General features: G+C 51.8%; 4 protein-coding genes across 4 annotated transcripts; all 4 read right to left on the bottom strand.

Moving 5' to 3' along the window:
• Window positions 1-3,272: 3,272 nt before the first annotated feature.
• Window positions 3,273-4,367, bottom strand: J4E84_011023 (uncharacterized protein; the record flags this gene model as incomplete). Its single annotated transcript, XM_049393578.1, has 2 exons — window positions 3,273-3,828; window positions 3,880-4,367. The coding sequence occupies 2 exons, from the start codon at window positions 4,365-4,367 to the stop codon at window positions 3,273-3,275; spliced, it is 1,044 nt and encodes a 347-aa protein (XP_049238710.1).
• A 1,387-nt stretch (window positions 4,368-5,754) lies between these two features.
• J4E84_011022 (uncharacterized protein) lies at window positions 5,755-7,887 on the bottom strand (the record flags this gene model as incomplete). The annotated part of the gene is made up of 1 exon (XM_049393577.1): window positions 5,755-7,887. The coding sequence occupies one exon, from the start codon at window positions 7,885-7,887 to the stop codon at window positions 5,755-5,757; it is 2,133 nt and encodes a 710-aa protein (XP_049238709.1).
• Window positions 7,888-8,712: 825 nt separating this feature from the next.
• J4E84_011021 (uncharacterized protein) lies at window positions 8,713-10,404 on the bottom strand (the record flags this gene model as incomplete). The annotated part of the gene is made up of 1 exon (XM_049393576.1): window positions 8,713-10,404. One exon carries the CDS (start codon window positions 10,402-10,404, stop codon window positions 8,713-8,715), a length of 1,692 nt encoding a protein of 563 aa, XP_049238708.1.
• Window positions 10,405-11,584: 1,180 nt separating this feature from the next.
• Window positions 11,585-14,017, bottom strand: J4E84_011020 (uncharacterized protein; the record flags this gene model as incomplete). Its single annotated transcript, XM_049393575.1, has 2 exons — window positions 11,585-12,172; window positions 12,497-14,017. The coding sequence occupies 2 exons, from the start codon at window positions 14,015-14,017 to the stop codon at window positions 11,585-11,587; spliced, it is 2,109 nt and encodes a 702-aa protein (XP_049238707.1).
• Window positions 14,018-14,076: the final 59 nt, after the last annotated feature.

Raw genomic sequence — 14,076 nt, 5'->3', positions numbered from 1 at the left:
TACGGATCCACGCTTAACCAAGGCTCTATCGTCACTGGAGATAGCTCGCATGTCGGCAACGTCAACCATTTCCACGCACCCGCTCAGCAAGTCCCAACACGCACATCTTTTACACAAGATCTTTTGGCCGCCTTAGTGGACGATCCAGACGACTATCGGCAGACTCTCGAAGAGCGTAAAGGACCAAGAACTAAGGGGACTTGTTGGTGGATTGTGAAGAGTTCCCACTACAAGAGTTGGCTGAACAATTCCCCGGGCCAGCTGTGGATTTCCGGAGATGCTGGTAAAGGGAAGACCATGCTTGCGCTTCATCTTGTTAGCTTATTGAAAAACCAACCGTCGGCTGGCCACGTTGTTCATTTCTTCTGCAGCCGAGACCGCGGAAAGAACAACGGTGCCTCCATTCTCCGCGGTATCATCTATCAGCTGATTGATCAACAGCCATCGCTGTTCGAACATGCTTTGGATGATTACGACAAACACGGGCCTAGCCTATTCGACGATAGGAAGTTTCAAACCCTGTGGGCCATTTTCGCTCGGATTCTGGTTCACATAGATACCAAACCCGTTACATGTGTTCTCGACGGCTTGGACGAGTGTGATGAAGACGGCCTCAACGACTTTTTGATCAAGATCCGGAACCTTTACGACTCAAAGTCTGAACACGAATCCGAGACATACCGCAGCTCTTTGAGGCTCATCGTAGTCAGCCGCAATCATCCTTACTCTATCAAGCAAGCTTTGGAAGCTTTTCCTAGATTGCGACTCGAACCAGATTATAGGTCGCGCGTTGAATCCGATATCTCCAGATTCATTGACCATCGCATATCCAGTCTACGCTGTCCACGCGAACTGAGTGCATACATCGGAAAGAAACTTCGTGACCAGTCAGAAGGTACTTACCTTTGGGTCAGTTTCGCTATCAATGCCTTGAAAAAGGTACGAACGATCGACATGGAGAAAACCGTCGACTCATTCCCGCGTGGTCTAGACGCGATGTATCGTCGCATGTGGTCGGCAATATCAGAACATGACCGAGTAAGAGTTGTGGAGATTTTACACTGGGTCACCACTACATCCCGGCCACTCACGCTCAGAGAGCTCGCCACCGCCATATCCACGAGCCCGGCTAGAGGTCAGACCCTGGAGGACGCTATTTCAGACGAAATCGCCTACGCCGGAGATCTACTGATGATCGTGAAAACCTTCGGTTTCCGTGGGTTCAAAGTCTCCCGCCGCCCTAAGCTGAAGGACTCTGTTCTACCTGTACATTCATCAGTTCTGGACTTCTTCCAAAGTACACCGGAACACGACCCAGACACAACTATGTTTCGCATCCAGCCAGCGATTACTCATGACTTAATTGCACGGCGCCTCTTCGATTACGCTTACGAAGTCTTACAAACCATTGGCCCTGTTCGATTTTGCGTTGCGCCCGCAGAAGAGTCGAGACTCAAGAAAGAAATGAATCATCGATACCCGTTATTGCGTTACGCATTGTACGAAGGCTTACGACACTTCTCACGGAGTGGTAGCATTCATCGTATAGACAATTACCATCCAATACTCGATCCAGTCAATCAACATCACACCCGGTGGCTCCAACTGCAGGCACGTGTAGTATGCGGCCATCATCCGGAAGAAGGAGTCAAACTGGCTCATATTGTTGCCCTACATGGCCTTCTCGAAATTCTTGAGCATACTTACTGTCAAAGTCCATCTGACCTGGACAAGATCGATTCTATGCATCGAACTGTTTTGTTCTACGCTACACTCCAGAGCCAGCTGCATGTGATCGAATGGTTGCTATTTCATGGAGCGGATCCAAATGCTCGAGACTACGTTAGACAGATACCTTTGCATATTGCTGCACACAATGGACGACTAGACGTTATACAGAGTCTCATTCGCCATGGTTCACGAGCGTCCACTCAAACTGGGCATAAAATCACAAAGCATGATAGCATGCTGGAGGGTCTAGTGGACCATTACAATGACGTAACTTGGCAGGAAAGTCCCGATTGGATGCCTGGGTATAGATGGTCCGGAACACCCGCTCACATTGCTGCTACTGTTGGAGAGCCACAAGCACTCAAGATCCTACTGAATCTCCACCTACAAGAAGGTGGCTCTATCAATGAAACCGATGAAAACGGCCGTACAATCCTTCACAATATCGCGACTGGTTATAAAGGTGGTTTGCGGTCTTGCTACGAGGTTTTGATGGAATCGACAAAACCTCCCAATGTTGTTAGCACAGACATGCTAGACGCCAACGGAGAGACTGCCCTGCACATCGCTACACGACAATGCTGCTCCCGTACTGGGCCTGGCAGGTTCTTCACTGACGACTTTGACGAAGATATGAATGGCTACGAGCCCATTTGGAACTCCGTCATTGAGCTTGTGGACACTTTTGGGGCGAATGTGAATGTTCAAGGAACATGGAGAGAGACTGCGCTACACTTCGCCCGTAAAAAAGGCATTGCTAGCTTGGCCAAGTATCTGCTCGGTCGAGGAGCCGATGCGCGCTTATATGATGTGATGGGTCAAAACGCGCTGCATTGGCTTTGTAACATGCGTCAAGAAACTCATCAAGATAGACCTACCATACTCGCCTGTCTCACAGCAAAGATGACTTTAGAAGACATCGAAGCAAAAGATAGGGATGGTCTAACAGCTTACGACTATGCAGTTAAATTCGACGCTGAATACCTCGAAATTGAAAGACGCTTTGAGCAAGGCTTGCATCCACATCCGCAGTGGCCGACTTCCCTAACCTTGGATGGTGACAAGCATCATGCATACTGGTTGCAACATGGGCATTGCCAGGCGTTCGAAGAACTTCATCGCCTCATCGATTGCAGCCTTCTTATCATCAAAGGCGAGGCTCCAAAGAAAGATTTGGATTTTCTACAGCGAATAGTGGGCAAACATCCGCATCTGCAGCACTGGCTGGATGAAAGGCGCCGGTACCAGGAATCCAAGGCAAATGATTTCTGGTTGATCGATCTCAGTAATCGCACATGACGAGCCTCGACTCGCACCTGCCGTAGTCGGGAAATACATGATTGGGTGAAACATCACTAGTTGCTGTTAGGGTGCGATTGCATGTCTGAGAGCGATACATGGGAGCTGCATGGGAAAGATGGAAGTGTGGGTGTTAGTTACGTACGAGCTGTTCTTTCATCATTCAAGTCGCACTTCATCAAATAGATGGTATCGAGGAACAACGCATCCATCCTAAGCCAACTCCTCTCTTACACTATCCTTTACTGCTTGAAGATCTCAACAGGAAACGCATCAGCAATCGCCTGATAACCCGCAACACTCGGATGCAGCCCATCACCACTATCGTACCTCTTGTCCAACTTCTCCGCATTCGTCTTATCCGCAACCATACTCGCAATATCAACCGCATGATCATAGTTCCCACTCTCCAAAATCCACTTGTTCACCCTCTTCCTCGTCTTCTCCCTCTCAACACCCTCATACCCATTACCCGCAAAAGGCGCAATCGTACCGCCGATAGTCGTGTAGCCAGCCGTCTTCGCATCAGCAGCGATCTGCTTAAACGCAGCGATGAGGCGGTCGCCGACAGATGTCTGCGCAGCAGCGGTGTTGGCGTTACCGCCGATGTCGTTGACGCCTTCGAAGACCATGACCCATTTCACGCCGGGTTGCTCGATGGCGTCGCGCTTGTACCGGGTAAGGAGGGGTGGGCCGAGACCGCCGCTTAGAACGGTGTTGCCACCGGCGGCTTGATTGCAGACGGCGATGTTGGTGTGGTTTATGGATTGGAGACGGGCGAGTACGAGGTCGGGCCAGCTGCGGTGGTGTTAGACGGGAAGTGGTTTTGCGGGGTTGAGTAGTGCTTACCGGTTGTTCTTGTTGTCGTCTGAACCTCTTCCGTCGGTAATGCTGTCACCGAGGACCATCAGAGAGCGCGTGGTGGTTGGTACGTAGGCTTGTACTGCGCTGACGAAGTACCAATGTACACTTTGAGTGCCGGAGAAAGTGGTAGCATTGACCTTGTTTCCACTGACGAACCAGCTCGTAGTCCTGCTGCCGGGATGACCAGTGATGCTGCCCCCACTCTGCCCTTGCTGGCTGTACAAGCTTACAGTGAGCATGCTTTGAGGCTTGACTTCGAAGGCAATCTCATCGCTGGTAATGACCTGGCCCTTGGGTACCGTGAAGCTAGACTTGCCACCAACGGTAATGGCTGCTAGTGGTGAAGCTTGCATGCCACTGACGCCCGCAGCGCCACCTGCAGGAAGACCGACAGAGCCTGCGGTGATGGGAAGGTCAGAACCACCGAAAGTGTTGGATATGGTGATCTTGATCTTGGGTGCGCCAACGGACATGTGAAGGGTTTGGCGGAGGGTCGCATCGCGCATCACACTCCCGGAACTCTGTGATCATGTCAGCATTTCTTGAGTTCAACCTTGCACAGTTTAGATCGCGTACGAAAGGCGCTGGCGGCATGTTGCTCGCTTCCACCAACTGTGGCATGCTAGTCCAGGTGTTGATCCAATGCGAGCCATCATCCTGTCTCCTCTCAACAGCGTCAATCGCACGTCCATTTACAGCGGGCGAGATCAAAGAAAGCGTCGCAAACGCGACCGAAAGAAGTGATGTGTAAAACATCATGGCAAGAAACAAAGTTTCAATCGACTGGGATGATGTTGTCGCAATGCGGCTGACAACCGGTATTTGAACCCTTCATCTGGCATTTCGAATTAAGCATTTCGGACATATTGCATACTGCAATTAGTTCCCAATTTCAGCAAAGGCGGCTGCTTCGTCAATGCGACGAGCGCAAATGATGTGGGGAGTCAGTCGTTCAGCGGGCGGACGTTTGGAAGTAATTAATCCGGCAGGGTATACGGTGGCCGTGCTATAGCCAGTGCCTTTTGTCCTTGGGAGAATAGCCGGAGGCTTGGTCGACCTCGAGATTGGTCCATGTATTCTTCTTATGAACGACTGCCGAAGGTAATGCGAGATTGATGCTTGTAAATGCATTATCACTGTTCTGAGAGTCAGGTGGTCATTAGCTAAGTGCACAGTATCGCAGCCCCGGAGCTCTATTGTGCGGACGAGTGATATGGCGCGGGGCCTCCGGTACTCATGTGGATGAAGTTACGGTTGCGCTCGCATCCAGCGTTGACGAAGCTGGCTCCCGGACGAATTGGCTGTCCATCGTGGAGGCACGAAAGTTGTGGGAGTAGCGACGCGCTCAGGTTCGTGTGTGAAGGAGAAGTTCGAGAGGACAAGTGGGTATGACGTCATGACTCTACCCTTCAACATGAGGCCTTACCATAATCCTTAACACAGCACTATCAAGTACAAGTAAACGTAAGCCTGGCATGCAGTATTGAATTGGTCCTGAGCAGAGCGCAGCTCGATGTTTGTAGACGATCGCTGCACCTGACGCGGTGGAGCTCTCCCGTGCACGGACCGCCGCGCTTTCAATCGCCTCGCATCTTGTTTCATCTACCACGCCATCAGACGATGCCGAGGCGCAACCAACGCTTCATACTACAGATCGTCATATCCGCACGTCCTGTCGAGTCGGTATCGATCAAATGACACGTCATGAATGTGTTATGCGTGCCGTAGGGCAAGACCAGTCCAGACCGGGATCGCGCAGCTGTTTACTGGGTTAAGACGCGTATGTACTTTCCGACACATGGCTTTGTGATACTTCGATGAATGCGAACTAATTACATTTGTAGTATTTTACATGATTGTCTACGGCACCTGTGTGTTCATCGCGACGTCGACAATATCCGTCGCGATCCTGTCGTGTTCATAAACACCAGAGCGACTCGTATCCCAGGCCATTTTTTCTTTGTTGTATCGCTCCACGGCCTTTAAAAACTTACGATGCAACTCTCCCAATCGCGGAAACTGTGCATTGGTACGCTTGGACTGTTTCTTCTTCGCACAGCTGATGTTCATCAAGCGCACCAATTCTGCCCATGCGAGGAGTTTGAGGAAAGCGTCCTCATTTGAAAAGAAGCGGCTTCGCATAGCGGGGTTCCACCCTTGGAAGAGTTGGACGGCGGGACGTACTACGCCTCCAAACCAATCGGGCTCTGCACGATTACCTTCCCATAGACGAAAGATCTCTTCGGCATGGACATCGACGTAGTCCTTGAGTAGACGAAGCTGCGTGACAGCAACGCCCTCCTCCGTACTACATATAATGCCCTTACTCCGCTGTGGGAAATTGAGGGTGACCTCCTCTCGTAATGGATTGACTTGCAATTCGAAGATCTGTTCGATGTCATTGCCGATGCGCTCGGCTAGACTACGGTTGCACAAGTACACCTGGCATATTGGGCACCTGCCGACCTTCTCATCAAGCGTGCGCAGATTGTCCATGAGACATCGGTCATGCATGGAGCAACCGCAGGGAGGTGCTATGACAGGATTCTTGTCTGCGTCATGGTAAGACTTGAAGCACAACTGGCAATTCCCAGTAGGTGTAGGGTCTTTCCAAGAATTCGGCACAGCACAACGCTCAAGGAAATCCACCTGATCAGGAAGTGAAGACGGGATGGTGTCGGAAGCCTTGTGGAAACGTGAGCTTAATCGTTCGGTGTCGTGTGCAGGAGTGGACGTACTAGGGGGTGCCTCTGTGCACCGAACGCTGAAGCGTTTGGCCTTGGCCTCCAACTCCGACCTCGTATCCCAAGTTCGACCTTCAAGCTTCTTTAGCGTTGCAGTATGCCGTTGGTGTGTTGGCTTACCTGGAAGTTCGACTGGCGACCCACGAGCGGGAAGTTCGACTGGCGATCTACGCGCAGGAAGCTCTGCCACTGGTCTATGAGTCGCTGGCGCATCGAAACCGAATGAATCCGCCCTATCGCCGTTCACGTACAAAGTCGACGGTAGTAGCTCTTCGCTGTCCTTCTCAATCACCCAGCGAGGTGGGTTGCCCTGGTACCATTCGTCATAGGCAAACGGTGGCGACCTTTCGCTCTTAATGGTTCCAACACTGGACTGCCCGCTCACTACAGATAGGTTAGTGGATGTGGGCAGGTACGTCTCGTTCGTATACAGACCAGTCACACCCAGCATATCTCTAGCCCTTGCTACACTTGCATCTGTCTGGATTCCGGGAAACATGCCCATCGTGGCCTGGGCATCTGCATAGATCGAGGACGTATCATGAACAGAATCGACCCGATGATGGCGCGTGTGCGGCACTGCTGGTGAGGCTGAGCGCGTAGATGGGGGAGCCGAGCCCATGGGCGTGCTATCACGCGAAGAGTTACCGTGTTGAGATATCAAGACCGATGGACGACCCTTCTGCCATACTTGAGGGGGCATCTCTGGCTCTCGTGCTGGAATCGAAGCACTACGATGAAGGCCTGGGATGATCGAAGATATACGCTCGGCAGTGTCACGTATCCTCGTCTCTAGCGAGGCTCGTGGCCTAGACTTCTCCCCAGCATGTCCGGACGAGCTTGGCCGCGAATTATGCACGGAACTGGATGTCATGGAACCGCATGTCATGGAACCGAAGGTCATGGAACCGGATTCCACGGAACCGGATAGGAAGTCTACACTGGGTGTGTACGCCGGGGGCTCATCGCCATTCACGCCCTTCCACTGGTCCTTTGTAACAGTGTTCTTATCCGTGTGCATACAGAAGAACTCCGCGCATTGCTCGACGATCTCAGGATGGCGCGGCGTCTGATAGCTATGCTTCCTTGGTTGTGAGCAGCGACACACGAAGTCTTTGTTCCGGCTGGTATAGTGAAAGTCTTCAACAAATACGCCTTCCATCGCCCACTTCGCTTCTCGGCTTGCGCGATACTTCCGGAAGTCAGCGAAGCTGCAGGATTCAAGGCCATGACGGTCGAGATATAGCATGATGCTGGCGCTTAGATGCCTTGATTCGCATGCTACGGTGGACGTCCTCTCGCCATGTCGTCCCGCATCATGACAACGGCAGACGCGCGTGCGCTCTCCGCCAACGTAATGTAAGATGCGTTCCTCGGATGACAAAGAGGATAGGGAGTGGCGGTGGAGATCGTCTGCACGGCGCACTTCGACCGATCTTGTGCGCTTACGGCGGACGTAAACGTAGTTACCTTTGTTGTGCGCGTAAGACTGCATCTTGTTATATGAGTAACAATATTTCGTGGATGGGCAGGTAGACGGCAGTCTCTACTGGTAAACGTGACCCAGCGGTCTGTATGAAAATACTGGGCTGACTATCTAGGTTCCAGGATTTGCAAAACCTTCCCAGAGTGAAAAGAACTACAACTAGGTTCTCCTTTCGTGACGTCGTGCACGCACCAAGTACAACGGCATCGTTCATACAAGAGAACGTCACGAAGTTGGTGTTGAGCACAGGCCTGCACAATGCGATTCATTCCCAGAGCCTTTCAAAAGCGTTGTGAGAACGACACTCATGCAAATAAGTCATACTTCGATCGCCACTTCACGATGCGAGGACATTATGTTTCAGGTTGGCAGTGATGCGCGATGTTGTATATGAGGAGTGGTTCTCATTCTATCGTCTATTCGACGTTGTTCCTAGTCATTAAGGCCATCGCTGCGGCCTTGCGAGACGGATTGGTAACGACCCTTCACATCGGCCGAAGCCGCGCTCGAATGATGCACATAGTTCGGGAATATTTCCTAGGACCCCGGCTCATCGTCCTCGAACAGATCGTCTAATCCTGGATCATCTTACTCGACCGCTTCATCTGCATCCTCGAACAAATCATCCAAGTTCGAATCGTCTACCTCAGAGCTCTCTTCCGCGTCTACCGGCTCCTGAACCAGCGTCGGCACCATCTCTTCGGCCTTCTTCTTCACAAACGCGGGGTTCTTGTCCGGAATTCCAGACGGTTCATCACCCTTCGAGATGATTATCTGCTCCGGTGAAAGCTGGAAACCCTGAGCCTCAAGATGTTTGACCTCCCAATACTCATTAAAGCGTGGCCAATTAGGCCACTTCTTTCTCCTCTCGTAGAGCCGACATCTCTTGATATCCCACTCGTACTTCTTTAGCTTTTTTGCGACTTCCTCTTGAAATGCGGCCTCAGCGTCAGCAGCCTGCTCTTCTGGAGAAAGCTCAGAATCAACTTCAGAAGTAGACGCGACGTCCTGTTCAAGCGAATTCGGTGCCAGAATAGGTCCAAGTGCAGCTCCTGCATCATTCGCATTGTGTGGCTGCTCTCGCCATTTCTTGCTGCGTTCCTTTCTCGCTTCTTTCTTCGCGCTGGCATCCGCCTTCTTTTCACCCCGCAGTCGCTCTTTCTCTGCATGCTTCATCGTCTGGTCTTCACTTCGCTTGGGTGACTGTTCCGTCTTCCATGTAATATGGCTCTTATCCAAGTCGCCCTTCTTGACCAACTCTTCCATCTTTCGTTTCCACGCCGATTTATCCCGCGAGATTGAAGCTCTCTTTCTTTCCTTTGTGACGCCTTCTGTGCAGCAGTCCCCGGTTTCAAATTGGTGGTTGCATTTGTACCTTCCGGTGACTTCGTGCGGCGTAAAGTCCTCGAGCTCGCCGGGGTATGGAGGGACCGAGACTGTGTCCAGGGGATGTTTTACCTGGTCTGGTCTGATAGTCTCTACTGGTACTGACGAAGTAACGGTAGGCTCAGAAGATATAGAAGTCTGAGGCTTCGGTACCGGCTTTTGCCACGTATCTGGCTTCTGCTGTTCCAGCACTTGGCCAGATGTGGATGGCTGAGACTCGACCGCCAGATCCTCAGCAGGCGTCCCACATGCAGTGGCGCGATCGCGATAGTTCTTGTAGGCCACCCGCATCTCCCAATTGACTGGTGTCTCGACAGTCTGAAATGCCACGAGTTGGCTCCAACTTGCCCTGGTCTCGGCCGTGTTCTCCTTGAATTTGTTCGCCAACTCCATCTCTCTCTCCATCAAGCTCGTTTGGACGTTCACGATTCGATTCCAAAGCTTGAGGTATTCTTCGCTAGCTTGGCCACACTGGCTCATCCGACATCCTAGCTCTACCATATGGTGGTAGGCGATATAACGTTGGAGTGGTGGCAGAGCTCGCAGACGCCACACGTCGCGCGGCACGAGCAATTCAATACGAGGACGGACAGCAGCCCCCACAGTGCCTTGCTTGGCGGAAATAGCCGGTACGGTCGTGACAGGCGTTCCTTGAAGGTCTGGTTGCGCATCGATGAGCCACTGCTCTTGCTGAGTGCGCGGCGTCGTTCGCGCGGCCTGCACATTCACAGCGGGAGCTTGGATACCGCGATGAAGTCCTCCTACCCCCGTCTGGCGAGAAGCACACTGTGTGGCTGCGACTGGGGTAGCACTGTATTGGTATGGTATTTGTGTACCAACGACTCGCTGAACATATCGTTGCTGCTGTTGCGGACGCGGATCCTCTGCAGGCATTATAGGTGCCATGGGGCCAGTTGACCCATGACTACGCGTAGTCTGGGGTACATGAAGTCTCGGCGCACACTCAGGCTGTAGCGTTGGTGCAGACTGTTGAACTGTTGTAGGCAGCGTGGCTTGTTGTCGTTCGTACCCGCGCGCAGTCTGGGGTCGATGTAGTCCCCACGCGTAGTCAGGCTGTATTGCTAGCGCAGGGTGTCGGTTCACGTGAGATCCATAGACCTGGTATAGATTCCCAAACCCCATCTGTGGAGTTGTCGGAGGCCGTGACGGGGGGCTGACACCACAATGCTGGTTGTTGCCATGTATATACCCTAACGTGGGAGTATATAAGCCGTTCTGGGAAGGCGTATATCCTGGGTTGAATCCCCGTGGGTTCAGTGGGACCGATGGATGAGTATGCGGCGGGCTTAAGTACGGAGGATGGACAAGAGGTGACGACGGGGGTCGTGGAATGTAAAGCGAGGGTGTTTGTGTGTAGCAATCGTGGACATGGCTGGAATCTTCAGGCGGCGTCCAAAGTTCATACTGGCGTTGTCGTTTGATCGACCCAACTAACTCCTCTTCGTGCGCGCGCTTCGGTGGGCGCGGTAGCGTCGCAGGCGTGGACGGTAACTGAGACATGACAGTATAACTAGCAGCCGTAGGTATGGCGAGACGTCGTTGCTTGGAGACTTTTCGAAGCTCGCGAATTCGCGATCGAATTGTTGAGCGTGGCAGTGGATGGGTGGAGGTGGGTTCCAGAGGCTGCGGTATTGCTGGAAGACCAGACCCAGCGTCAGGACCAGCTAGCATGTGATTCATTCGGTCACTATTGTTCTGGATATGGAGCGATGCCTGCGAAACGCACTGACGGTCACTCGGAAGCGGCAAGTGCTGTGTGGTTTTCACTTGCACTTTGCTTGTGCTACTCTTTTGTGGGTACGCGGTTGTCCACTGAGGAGCCTGTATCTGTTGGAATTCATGCTAGATCGATGATAAAGTAGGGGGGTTTCGGTACTAACGTCTACATGGATAGGGTTCATAGTCGTAGAAATCTTGTCGCATGCCGCCTACATGGACGCTCGTATTAAAGAAACTAAACTGCATATTGGGACTTGAGGTATACATCGTCTTCTAAACTACTTATCTATGACTATAGAACTCTGTGAATGCAGTAAAGTGATACATATTCTCCCTATTCGCGCGTTGACAAGTGGTACAAGTAGTCTATGGAATTTTCTCTCAACTCGTACTCGTCACTCTCCATGAAATTGCTACTATCCCACATTACGTCAAGAGCGTATTTTCCATCGAACTCGAGGTGCACTTTCAGTCCGTCGGCGCCATGTTGGTTGAGAATTGTGCCACGTTCAGTGTCGAAGAACATGTAGTTGCCCAAGATCTGTTTCACCTGAACTCCTGGTAACAGCTTTGTCGTATACTTTCTTAGAGACTCATTTGGTCCAGGTTCAGGCCAGTAGTCGCCTTTGGAAGAGCTCATGCCACGAAAGATTAGCGTTTTGAGATTTGGCCAGTCTTCGGTGAAAGCTTGCTTCACAACGTCTTGGCGAAATCGTATATCTGGAGGGCATTTGACGTCTGCATCCGCTTTGATGTGCTCATCGAGCTCGTCATGGCGGTCGACGAATATCTTTCGGTGTTCCAGTACGATCTCTACCGCGGTGAGACGAATAGATCGTAGCAGAGACGCCCATTGTTGCAGTTGAGGGGCTTCGTAGTCAACATCATTGGGTCTCTTGCGGAATCCATCGGACCAAACAGGCTTACAAAGTAGCAAATGAGTAAGCGAGGCGAATTCAGGCCATGCCGCGTCATGCCATAGGCTACCTCGAGGACCAATGTAAATCGGACATACAGTCTCCCCGTATTCCGTGCGCTCCAAGTCGATGCCTCTGGAGAACTCTGGCTCATCAAGAAGGCCGAGATCGAGACTGACTATGAATCATCAACTGATCTATATTTAAGGTAATGTATACTCCAGAGGTAGGCAAGCACTCAACTACATCTCCTTCACCCTCCCGACCTATGCTCCGTAAACCCTGAGATCAGCGTAACCATTCCGCCAACCCCTAGCCCTTTTCTGTACAGCCTTCACCACCGAATGCGGCAACGGCGCCGTCCACCCCTTCTTCACCAGCAACTTCTTCTCCTTCTCGTAATACCCTTCTTTCCTCCAGATCTCGAGTGTAACACCCAGCTTCTCAAGCTCATCCGCCGCATACCGGAAGAAGGTGACATCCGTCGGATCCAATTCATACAGGCGGGGTGCATCTTCCCTCGGGTTATCCATCTCCATGATCACAACAAGAGCGAGGCGTCTTAGCGGAGGGAACATGGCGGCTAGAGAAGCGAGGCAGATTTGGAGTGCTTCAGTTTCGCTCATGTCGTCGCTTTCTTCAATGGTGTCGTGGAATGTGGTGACGAGATGGTGGAGCTTGTCGATATCGACGCAGTCCAACGTCAGATCTTCCAAGCTCGCGGGGAAGACGGCGTGAGGGTTGGATAGACACTTCAAGTTGGTGGAGTTGGTGTCGCTTTTGGGGACGAGGAGGTCGAAATCGATGTGTAACTGGCGGAGGTTTGTGAGATCTTTGAACGTATCGAAACTTGGGTGGCCTTCTTGTCGGTCAGACTTCTGATTTGACCACTGGAGTAGTTCTAGGAGTGGGGTGTGTTTCTCTAGGCTTCGCAGGAGTTCGGCTAGGTTGTCGCCACGCAAAGCGAGAGGCAGATTGCGTCTGCTGCGTCCGCAGTCATCGACTACGAGTTCTCGGAGGTTGGCCATTGCTGGGTTGCTGACCATGTTCTGGATTATAGCAGGAGTGATGTTTCTAGTTGTCGTAAATCGAATTCGGCGGAGGACGGGTTGCGCAGGCATAGGGGATGGATAAGCGAACATGGATGAAGTCGCTCGTGCTTCGACATCGAAATACCCGACGTTGTACTCTAATGTTCGTAGGGTTGGCAATACCACGATGGAAGGCATCAGAGAAAGACCGGCGTTGTGGACGAGATGTTGAACGTTCTGGAAGGGGCCTTTGCCGTCACTCCAAGGTGCCCAAAGAAGGCGTAACACATGTGTAGGTGGTTCTTTGGAACCAAGTTCTAGATACTGGACCTTCTGCGCCATAAACAGAATGAGCGTGAAAATCTGATTGCTGGCTGTATAGTGATTCATGGGAGCCGTCAGAATATCACAATACAAGGTCAGTTTTGCTGAGAGGAATTCCGAGAACCCGCATTCTGGAGAGAGAACTTCATCCAGCACCTCTTGTATCGCGTGCGTGTAATTCCATACATCATATTGGAGCTTCTTCCTCGTCGGCGGCTTTATGTCGGCGTCGTGAGAGGACCAATGCTGGGCTGGTATGTAGCTCAAGCTCTTGATGTGAAGGGCGAGTTCCTTGCGGTCTAACAACGTGAAGAGCAGTCGCAGTGGTCTTTCAAGGTCAGATTCATACACTTCGATATTCGTATAGAGATATGGCTCAGCAATGCCTCGGTAGTATTTGTTCGTCTTGGAGAAGGCGCTGAGAGCCTTAGTGTCGCCGACGAGGCAGCTGGCGATTTGGCCATCAAGCTCCGTCGATAGCTTCTGGAGGGACATATTGTATACTGTTGGGCCGACTTCGTTGAGGTGGTGGAAGAACAGTGGTATGAACAGAG

The sequence above is a fragment of the Alternaria hordeiaustralica genome, assembly GCF_023758085.1.
Source record: "Alternaria hordeiaustralica strain BMP 2776 chromosome Unknown scaffold_52, whole genome shotgun sequence".
Classification (NCBI taxonomy): Eukaryota; Fungi; Ascomycota; class Dothideomycetes; order Pleosporales; family Pleosporaceae; genus Alternaria; species Alternaria hordeiaustralica.
Note: the sequence above shows the minus strand (reverse complement) of the source record. Positions and strands in the feature narration are given on the sequence as shown.